The 10,816-nt window shown below is 58.8% G+C and overlaps 1 protein-coding gene across 1 annotated transcript; it reads left to right on the forward strand.

Moving 5' to 3' along the window:
• Positions 1–1,931: 1,931 nt before the first annotated feature.
• PAX1 (paired box 1) lies at positions 1,932–10,065 on the forward strand. The gene is made up of 5 exons (XM_051845319.2): positions 1,932–2,248; positions 2,659–3,288; positions 4,737–4,879; positions 5,257–5,470; positions 9,844–10,065. Exons 1-5 carry the CDS (start codon positions 1,990–1,992, stop codon positions 9,933–9,935), a joined length of 1,338 nt encoding a protein of 445 aa, XP_051701279.1. The 5' UTR covers positions 1,932–1,989; the 3' UTR covers positions 9,936–10,065.
• The last annotated feature ends 751 nt before the right edge of the window (positions 10,066–10,816 follow it).

Here is a 10,816-nt window from a genome sequence, read left to right on the forward strand (position 1 = left end):
TATAGACCAGAGGCCGATAGCTTCTCAGATACCCAGAGAGAGCCGAGCCCGGCGAGCCTTGGCTCACCCAAGCCTCGGAGCGCCCGGCCTCTCGCGCGCTGAGCCCTCCGCCCCGTGCCCACGCAGGGCTCCCGCCTCCGGCCTGTCCACCTGAATCCAAACCGTTCCCCTAGCCGGCTCCTTACCCCGACAGGTCTGGTGGTCCAAGTGGACTCCTCTGCGCCCCCTCCTGCTTCCTCTCTCAGGCGTGCTGACCCCCAAACCTCTTCCCGGTCCCCGCCACCTCCCGGAGGTTTCCGGAACACGGCACTGCGTTCTCTGTGCTGCCCAAGGAGTGGGGGTGCGGGCCTCGGCGAGGAGGAGCTTTCACTTCTTTTGAGCCTGGGTTTTCTTTTCCCGAGGTTAATTCCCGCACGTGGCCTCGGCCCCATCCCTGCCCGGCCACTGCCCTCCCTCGGGAAAGCCCAGGTCTTGGTCGTAAAGGAGCCAAGGACGCTCTACAGCTTCACAGCAGAGGGAAAGGGGTCAGAGACCCCCTGGTGGCTCCCCAGGCCTAGCTGATGCGGGGCCGCGCGCTCCCGGCACAGCGTTACTGAGCCAGCGCGGTGCGCAGCTCCTCGGCCAGCTCTACAGATGTGGACTCCCGGCGGGGTGGGGGTGGAGGGTTAGCTGGTGAGGGAGGGGTGCGGGTGTCTTACCTGCCGAGGAGCTCCGTGAGCGCTCAGGAGTCCTGGGGACACTGAGCGATCGCAGGCTCCCTTTTAGGCCAACCTGTCCCTGCTCCAGCCCTTGGCGCTTTCTGGATCACGCTCAGAATCCCCAGATCTCGGCTTCCTGGTGTCAGTTCAGGGGCAAAACCCTGAACTTTCCCCCTCCACCTGCTCTCTCCCGGGCCCCCACCTCGTGGCTCCCACCGATATTGTCAAGGTCAGCGATACAGGCTGGGGAAGTCCAGGACTGTGGGTTGATGCAGAGTGGAAAAGTGTTGTCGTTCAATGCCAGGGCCAAAGAATTCAGGTCGCGCAAACCCCCGCTTGAAGGCAGGAGAAGGACCACCGGCGCTTTAACAAAGCTCCAGGAGGCCTCAGGTGAAGCCACCTCCCCCACCCCGCCTCCCTGGGGTGGAAGGGTGCAGGGCTGTGCGGTCTGGGGAACCGAGCTGCGCTTCGGGCCTAGAGCGGAAGCTAAGCCCGTGGCCTCCTGCCATCTGCGACCCGAGGCCGCCGGGTCTGTGCTCCTGGGACGGCGGGTCGGGCGCCCCTCCCCCCTCCCCCGCGTCATTCTTGGAGAAGAACGAGTTCTGGTGGGTGGGCCTGGCCGCGGGGGTCACAACCTGGAACGGTCCCCTTTCTCGCGTCAACAAATCACCCCCATGGTTTCCAGGGAGTGGGTGATCACCTATGGGATGAGGATTTCCTGAGAGCAGAACTGCAGAGTTGGCCAGAAATGGGATGCGCGGGGCTGGCTCCGTGGCAAAGCGCCCGCGCTGTCCTCTCCAGGCGCCCTGCCCCAGGGCCGCACATTCGCCTTGCTGTGCGCACGCAGCCGGGTGGTTGAGACCACCACCCCCTAAATCACCTTGCCCTTACCCTCCGCTGTCTTTTTTTTCGTAAGGGCGAGAGAGGTGGTCGCAACACTGAAACCAAAACGATTTAAAGTGACTTCCCCGTCAGAGGGACGGCGCTGCTTGCAACTCCGCTCCAGCGCAAGGTCCCAGGCCCAGCTGGGGTTGGGCCCTGTGTGTGTGTGTGTGTGTGTGTGTGTGTGTAGGGGGTGGGTTCCGGCGGGGTGGGGGAGGGCCGAGGGGGAGGGCAGGAGCCTAGGGTAGAATTTCAGGGCGGGGAGGGGGGCGCCGGGGCGCAGTGACGGGAACCAATGAGCTGCCAACTCGCGCGTCCCCGGCGTGACTGCCGAGATTGACGTGGAGGACACGTCAAATTGATTCCCGCAAGCCGCCGCTTCCCGGTCAGACGAATTTCTCCCAATCGGATGAAGTTCACCTTGGGCCTGGGGTCGCGGGCGTGGAGAGTGTCCTGGGAGCGGACAGCAGCGGCGGCGGCAGCCGGCCCCGGGGCGGGCGGGGCACCGCGCGTCTGCAGCCCGCGGCCGGGCCGCCGCGGCTCTCGGCTCGCGCGCGCGCTCCCTCTATGCCTCGCCCCCGGCGGCGGCGCCCGAGCTCTCCCGGACTGCGCCGGGCCCAGCTGCCGCCGCTCCGGCGCCAGGCTGCTGGCTGGCCCGCGCGCTATGGGTAAGGGGCGATAGGCAGGCAGGAACGGCGGGCGGGGCGGATGCGGTGGGTCGCGCCTCCCTTCCTTCGGGACCGCTTTCCCTGCGCGACCCGGTGCTGGGTCCCTAACGATCCTCGTTCTCCGGATGTCCTTAGCCCTCGAGGGGGGCGGTTCGGCGAGTCCTTGGGGGGGGGGTGGCACAGAGGTGTCCAAAGTGTAGATGTCCCCAAAGTTGCAGAAGGGCACGCAGGGCAAGAGTGCAGGTTTGCGCCCTAGGAGACGGATCCAGGACTCCTAGCTGTGCTGGGGGCCTGTGAGGCACCTTCGGGGGCACGCCTGGGTGCAGTCCCTGGCCTCCCGCAAGGCCGCCCTTGGCTAACCCGCCGGTGTTTTCTCCCCCTCCCGCGCGCTTTTGCGGGATGCGTCGCAGAGCAGACGTATGGCGAGGTGAACCAGCTGGGAGGCGTGTTTGTCAACGGCCGCCCCCTGCCCAATGCCATCCGCTTGCGTATCGTGGAGCTGGCGCAGCTGGGCATCCGACCCTGTGACATCAGCCGGCAGCTCCGCGTCTCCCACGGCTGCGTGAGCAAGATCCTGGCGCGCTACAACGAAACTGGCTCCATCCTACCCGGCGCCATCGGCGGCAGCAAACCGCGCGTCACCACCCCCAACGTGGTCAAACACATCCGGGACTACAAGCAGGGAGACCCCGGCATCTTCGCCTGGGAGATCCGCGACCGGTTGCTGGCCGACGGCGTCTGTGACAAATACAACGTGCCCTCAGTGAGCTCCATCAGCCGCATTCTTCGCAATAAGATCGGCAGTTTGGCGCAGCCCGGGCCCTACGAGGCGAGCAAACAGCCGCCGCCGCAGCCCGCGCTGCCCTACAACCACATCTACCAGTACCCCTACCCCAGCCCCGTGTCTCCCACGGGCGCCAAGATGGGCAGCCACCCCGGGGTCCCGGGCACAGCGGGCCACGTCAGTATCCCGCGCTCGTGGCCCTCGGCGCACTCGGTCAGCAACATCCTGGGCATCCGGACGTTCATGGAGCAAACAGGTCAGTGGTGGCGGCCTCCGAAGTCTTCCTCCCAAGGGCAGAACAGGGGCAGGTGGGAGGGTGGGTGAGCGGTCCCCCTTGCCCTCCTGCCCGACGTTGGTTGCTGGTCAGGCTAAGGGAAGCCGGGGGTCCCGGGCTTTTCCGTGGGAGTCCCTAGACATCTTGAACGTCTTATGGCAAATATGGAAAATATTTCCCACGTGGAAGAGCCATCCGCGACCACAAATTCTGAGGCCTGGATCGTGCTTTTTCATTCTTGCAAAAAGCATGCAACCCCTTATCGCCAAATCTAAGTCCAACAAACCGCGCAGGCAATTCTTTCCTTTAGCTTTCTGGACTCCTCAGCCTCCTCCCTTCCCCACCCCGCCAGGGTTCTGTCCCCACTCCTCGACCTAATGGCTGCTCTTAAGGAAAAAGCAACAGGGGCCCGGGAGCGATAGGTAGACTGTCAGCGGTTCCTGCGGCCTGGCAGGTCTTGGTGATGGCACACCCGGGGCTGTAGCTACCCTCAAAGGGTGCTCGCTTTTTGCTTGCAATTAGAACTCAAACTGTTGGTCATCTCTGGGGGAGAAGAGCGGTGGAGGTGGGGGTGGGTGGGCATTGGTGCAGCTTTGGTGCTGGACTTGGGAAGCACCCCTGAGGACCTGAACCGGGTCTCCTGGCACCACCCCCTGCCGCCAGCAGCAGGCCTGGAGTGGAGAATGGGCATGACTCAATAGGAGGGGTAGGAAGCAAAATTCACAGCCGCTCTAGAGAAAGGAGCTGCAACCGGACAGAAACTGAGCGCTTAGCTCCAAGGGCAGTGGCGCGGGTCCCAGAGGCTGCCCACCCTCTTTGCTTCCGCTGTGGTCTCCCACCCAGTCTGGGGCCGCAGGTTCCCTGGGAACCACAGCAGACAGCTCTTGGGGAGCTGACCCTTCCAGGCCTGTGCTCGGATTTGGAGCGTCCCTGGATTCCACACTCGAGGAGCAGGTGTACGCCCGGGGCACGGGCAGGGTCGCGGGGTTTTGGGGAGACCAAGGGTGGCCTGGGGGCAGTTAACGCTAGAAGCTTTTCCTATCTCTGCCCCTGCCGCGTGCTTGTTGAGAGGTAAATTTGCGCTTGGGATGTTTTTGGGTGCTGCCCGTGGACCCCAGTGACTGAAAGTGCCGACCCCATGGGTCAGCTCCCAGCCAGAGGCCCCTGATTTCGTGGGAAGCGGGTCATCGGTAGAGCTCAGGGAGGAGCAGGCCTCGCTGCTGCCTTTCTTTGCCCTGGCCCGCTGGGAGTGAAAGCGAAACTCGGGGTCCCGTGGCCTCTGATTGACTTCTGGCCACCTCCAGGGATTGGGGGACCCCTGGCCGCGCGCTTGGTTCTTCTTTAGGGTTGGGAGGCTGTAGGCGCGCGTCTGGGCACGTGCTCCTCCCAGCCGCGGAGCTGCTTCCAGCCCTGTCCCTTGTCCCCTGCAGGGGCCTTGGCCGGGAGCGAAGGCGCCGCCTACTCCCCCAAGATGGAAGACTGGGCCGGCGTCAACCGCACCGCCTTCCCCGCCACCCCGGGCGTGAACGGGCTCGAGAAACCTGCCTTGGAGGCGGACATTAAATACAGCCAGGTAACCGGGAGCAGGGAAGGAAGGAGACGTCGACTAGGGCTGCGGAAAGCGCCCGGGACGCGCGGCTCTTTGTGCCGGGCACGCAGGCCGGCGGGCATCTCGCAGCGGCGTTTCCGTCGCGCGAACTCTGGAGGGGACTGGTTTGTCTTTCCGCTACAAAAGCCTAAACTGGCGGGGACTCCTTTCTCGGGACCCTTTTATCTTTTATTATTAAGCAATTTGGAGTTTCCAATATCTTTGTGGCCCCTGAATCCTCACTACGAAACGTAGGGCCGGGCGCTGCCTTGGACCTCCGCGGCGAGCGCGCGAGCTGATGGAGACGGCGGGTGGCCCCCAGTGCTTCCCACGGCCTGATGTGTCCCTCTCCGCCTCCACAGTCGGCCTCCGGCCTTTCGGCTGTGAGCGGCTTCCTCCCGGCCTGCGCCTACCCGGCCTCCAACCAGCACGGCGTATACAGCGCGCCAGGCGGCGGCTACCTTGCGCCGGGTCCTCCGTGGCCGCCGGCGCAGGGCCCCCCGCTGGCGCCCCCCGGGGCCGGCGTCGCGGTGCACGGCGGGGAGCTCATGACCTTCAAGCACCCCAGCCGAGAAGGTGAGGGGCGCGGGCAGCTCCTGGAGGGGTGAGGAAGCGTGCGGGAGAAGGGGAGTGAGTCTGGGAAAGGCCGGGGTGGTGCTCGCGGGAACCCTCCCTTTGGGTTAGAGCTTCGGTCTGGAACTTTCTGGAGCAGATTATTTTCTAGCAGGTGTCTTTCTACACACCTGAGGCTCAGTGAGGCAGGGGATCAAGACGGGTCTCCCGACTTGTACAGAGACCGGTCAGGCTAGCAAACAGGACTCCAGGGTTTGCCCTGGTTCTTGGACTCCCCGGCCAAGTTATTGTTCTTCTCTGGCTTCCCATGGAAGGGTCTAGAAGGCACCGCTCGGGGGCCCACATTTCTGTAGCCATGAGTGGTGAACCTGTCCTGGCACCTGAGCTGGGGTTGCGCTTGCCAGCGATAGCTAATGTCCTCACCAGCCCCCCCCCCCCCCCCGCAGACATACGGCCCAGCTGTTTCTTCCAGGTTCCTTTTTCCCCCTACCCCTTCCTAAGTCAGACCCTTTTGTATTTTTTTTTTTCTTTAACACATCCCGTGGGAAAACAGAGAGCACTCCGCCTGTGTGGCCCTGAAGTCACATGCTGGAACTCTGTGTGGTTCTGGGTCCTCCTGTCTGTGAGAAATGTGGCTGCTTGATCTTCCTCCTCCTTACCCCACTGTCTTCTACAAATCCAGTCCCTAATGCGCCGGCTAACAGACTTGCAGTATTACTGTCTGCTGTGCGAAGGGCTCTGGTTTTTCCTTTAACCTCTGAACACACCTGCCTGGAGTCCTCCTTTTCCTCCTTTGGTGAAAGCAGTGTCTGAATTTGCTAATTTCTAACTTGCTTGCGTTTGGGTCCTGATCACCAGAAATTTGTGACTCTAACTGCCCTGGGGAATGGAGGGAGTCACCCCCAGAAGGTCCCGACACAGCAGAAAAGAGCAGGGCACAATCCCGGGGACAGCACGGGGCGGAGGGGGTGTTCCCAGATAATAAGATGAGCTTTGCTTGCAGATCTGCTTGGCACCTGCTGAGGCTGGTGGGGGAGGGGCCGGCTGGTGGCTAAGTGGACAGTGGGGTGGTGCTGCTGTTCAGATACCACCTGTAACAGTGAAGTCGAAAAAACGTAGCTATTTTATTTCCACATTTCCTAGAGCGCAAGCATCCTGGGATATTAGAATAATACTGATTTGCCTCATTATAGACAAATTCAAGTAAAGGAAATTTATGCAATTGAGAGTTTAGAATTTTCTTAAAATTGAAATTTAATTTTGATAATAGGATAATGTCTGTTGTGCGTTTATAGGAGAACCAAAATAAAGGAAAAATTTTAAAGTTGACGGAATTCCTTGAAGCTTGACAGCTGAGGAGTCAGGATGAGTGTTTTGCTTGGTTTCTCATCCTTGGTCTCTAATCCACTTCTCCAGGGTTCGCTCACCTGCTAAAGTAGAAATTGATACGGAATTTATTTTATTACTTCTGTTACAAAGTTGCTGAACTAAGCAAAGTCATTTGAACTCAAAAGACATATTCACAAATTTAAATTGTTTCCCCTGAGTTGATCCTAAGGAGAAGGAAAACTGAGGAAAAAGAAGCCCCAAATCTTTGACAAGGGATGTGGTCCTTTTCCCAAACAGCCTCTTTGTCCTGGACATGTCTCAGACTCTGCATCAGAAACAAATTGTACTGTGTAGATAACAAACAGAAGGTGACCGATGCAGTTCCTACATCTAAACTACTTCTCATAATTCGGGAGGGGAATGATTTCAACAGGCTCACTGGCAAGAGTGGTTTTTTGTTTGTTTGTTTGTTTTTAGCAAATACTTTCCTTTGCAGAAATAACAGAGCCACTGAGTGGCCCTGGTGCGCACGGCCTTTTGGCCATTATTCCAGCTTCTTACCTGCTTTCAAAATTCATAGCAATAATTAGCTCCCTGAGTTGTTACATTAATAATTCAATTTCCATTCCTCTCAATTCTTAAAGATTCAGGGGAGGATTAGCAAATGTCTCAGGCCCGCTCTTCAACTGGTCTGTAGGTGTTTCTGTTCAAAAACAGGTACACAGAAACAACTGCTGCTTATCTGTATTTGCGTGTATACTTGGGCTGTAGCATTTTACTTCTCACTGGAAAAAAAAAAAGCCGGCTTCAAATTTCCTGCCCTTTTCCAAGCAGGTCTTTTAAAATACAGATCACTACTTCTCCCCCCACCCCCACCAATCCTGTTTTAAGACATTAATGTCTTCCAAGAAACCTGTCCCATGAGACACTTTGCTATCAACTACTTGCTGTTCAATTCATAAAGGAGTAGTTGATACTGAATTTATTTTTTTGTAGGAAAAGCATTTCTTTACATTTTTACAATTTTACATCATGAATAGTCAGTAAAAATTCATTTAGTGCACATGCATAACACTGCATATAAATATAAATATTTATAAATATGTTAGTGTGTCTTCTAAATTAGCTGCAAACGAACATCTTAGTGTTTAAAGGAAGACTAGCCAGATGTGAAATTATCAATTTTATCTTGGTTAGGTGAGTCTGGGTTCCCTACTAAGCAAGCAAGAAAGGATGATTGACATTTATATCGTCCTATAAAAGGGAACTATTTCTTGGGAGCTGACAGAAGGGTGGGGAGGTCCACGTCACCTTCATGGAGAAGGGTGGGTTCTAGGACTCTGAACCTGAACATCTTCTTCCCCGGCCTCCTCTGCCCCTGGCTTCAGGCGACCACCGTCAGTGGTTATTTTCAGCCTATTTTCCTAAACCATAGGTCCTTGGGTTAGGGATTCTTCGTAAAGACTCAGGATTGGGAAATCAGATCTGTAAGACATCGTATTCACACAAAGCAAATGTGCGCTGCAGTTGTCTCTGCGCTGGTCTTAGTTCTTGGAAAATGCCCAAAGTGCGGCGTACCAGGGCGAGGACGCGCGCCAGCAGGAGCATGGCGCCAGTGCCCGCAGCGGCTGACCAAGCCGCGGGAGACCGTTTCCCGCGGGCCCTGCCCTCGCAGCCTGTCCCCATCCTAGCTCCTGAGTTGAAAAGAGCCTGCAAAGCTCCCAGGGCGAGCTCAGGCCCCGGAGGTGTACCCCGCCACCCCGCGCAGCCCGGGCTCCCGCAGGAGGGAATGGCGCGGACAGAGTTAAAAACGCAGCGAGATTCGCCCGTGTAGGTTGGGGTGGAATCTGTCTCAGGGGCTCCCGGGTGTTGATATTTCACCAGTTCATTTTCTCTCTGTCTCTAAGGTACCCCGGCGCCTGGCTAAGAAACCCCCAGCCTCTCATGTTTTGTAAACAGATCCGCACCTTGCAGTGTGAGAACAGAGCCAGGTCTGGGCATTTCATTGGCGGGAAGGCTGCAGCCGGGTTTAGGAAGGAGAGGCCCAGACGAGCCAAGGGGTCGAGACCTCTTCAAAATCTCTCAGAAACCCTCGCCCGCGTGTATTTTTTGTTTGAATTCGCGCGCGCGCATGTTGTCGGTCCTGCTCCACCAAGGCCAAAGCAAGTTGTGCAGGGAGCTGGGGAGAGGACAGGGGCAGGAAGGAAAAAAATAAAAATAAAAACCCAAACCAGGAGTTTCCTCTCGTCGCAAATGCAGGCGCTTGAAGCTCACCCTTTAAGGAAGACTTGTTGGGGAAAAGAGAACATGGAAATAGGTTTCCTCCACTTCCCCCTTTAGGTTGAGCCTCCTGGTGCAGAAGCAGCTGGGCCGCCCGGGATTGGGAAAGGAAAAACAGGGTTGCGCAATGGTGGCGTCACTCTCTGGCTTCCAGTAGCAAAAAACCTGGGCCCCTTCCCAAAACCCTAAATCACAGAGCGAGGCGCAGGAGACCGCCTGATCTGGCAAAGCCCACTGTCACTTAATCCGGGAGGCCCAGAGGCCCCAAAATGGGCCGCTGCGCGGTGGTGAGCGCATCTGGATGCCCGGATCTCGCGGGAACAGCGGATCCGGGGAGCCTATGTTTGAGGAGGAGGGGGATCCAGGCTGCCCACAGCGAGCGCCCTGAGCCGCAGGTGTCCGCAGATCTCCGGCTCCGGCTGCTCCTCACACCAGGCGCACACGCCGAGGGGGCCTGGAGTGTATGCAGGGCCCGGCGGAGGGGCGCGGGGCTGTCCCTTACTGAGCGGATGATGAAAGGTCCAGGGCAGAGGGCCTGGCGCATCTGCCAAGGCGCCCTTTCAATTGGCCCCTTGCGGGAGCGGGAAGCAGGGCCGCCCCGGGAGCCGAGAGTCTGCTTCCTTCTTCCAAAGCCTTGCGCGGTGGAGCGCACGCTACCGACGTCCACCCGCTGATCCCTGCGCTGCAGTCGAGGCCTGGGGCCCCCCGGAGCCTCAGCCTACGCCAAGCTCGGCAGTGATCCGACGCCCCTGTGCTTCCTCCCGCAGTGGCCGATCGGAAACCCCCCAGTCCCGGCAGCAAGGCGACGGACACCCTCAGTAGCTTACACGGACTGCCCATCCCGGCTTCGACCTCCTAGGGGCCGGCGTTGGCCGGAGCCCGAGCCCCGAGGGAGCGGCGGAGCTGCTGTCGGCCCCGGGCGCGCACATCGGCCCGGCAGCCGCGGCGAGCTGAGCGGGCGGGACCGGAGGACAACGCTGCGGGTAGGAAGTCGGTGCCCGCGGGGGAGCGCCCCGGCAGCCCCTGGGCCTCGCCTGCCTCTGGCCCAACTGGCCGCGCTCCCCACATCTGCCGGGGATTTAGGCTTCTCGTAACATTGACCTTGGACTGTTGCACCCTCTTGGCGATCCTTGCTCCGACGTGGCCTCTTTCGTCCTGCCGGCCTCAAATTCCTGTTTGGTCCATCGCCTGTCCATCTCTCTCCCTCCATTGCGTTCTCCATCCTTTCCTGTCTCCTGTCCTTCTGCTCTCTCCATCTTCCCCCGTTTCTCTTGGCTGGTTCCGCACCCCGTTGCTGTTCCTCTCTCGCCTTTCCTGCCATTTTCTGTCCTGGGCTCTATTTCCTTTCTGTATTTGTACAGCTCCCTTGTCCTCTCTTCCCGCCAGCCCCTTCTCTCTCCCCTGCGATTCTGACCCTCCCAGCCCTAATGGGAGCTGAGGCGGCAACCCAGGAAATGAACAGAGAAGCCAAGCCTTTATTATATATTTTTGTAATAACAAACCTGAACAAAACCTCCATGAACTGATCCCACCCCTTCCCACCAAAACCCATTGTCTGGAAGTGTGTGCTTTCTCAGAGCCTCCGTGGCCAGGCTTCTCTTTGCTTCCAAGATAATGTCACCCCATAAATCAGACTGGGGTAGCATGAGGCAGACACTGGGGCTGTCTTCTGTAGATAGAAAACTGGGTGTCCCAGAGGGAACCAGAGGCATGGCACTGTATTTGGAGTTCAGGGGTCAG

The sequence above is a fragment of the Oryctolagus cuniculus genome, chromosome 11, assembly GCF_964237555.1.
Source record: "Oryctolagus cuniculus chromosome 11, mOryCun1.1, whole genome shotgun sequence".
NCBI classification, from domain to species: domain Eukaryota; kingdom Metazoa; phylum Chordata; class Mammalia; order Lagomorpha; family Leporidae; genus Oryctolagus; species Oryctolagus cuniculus.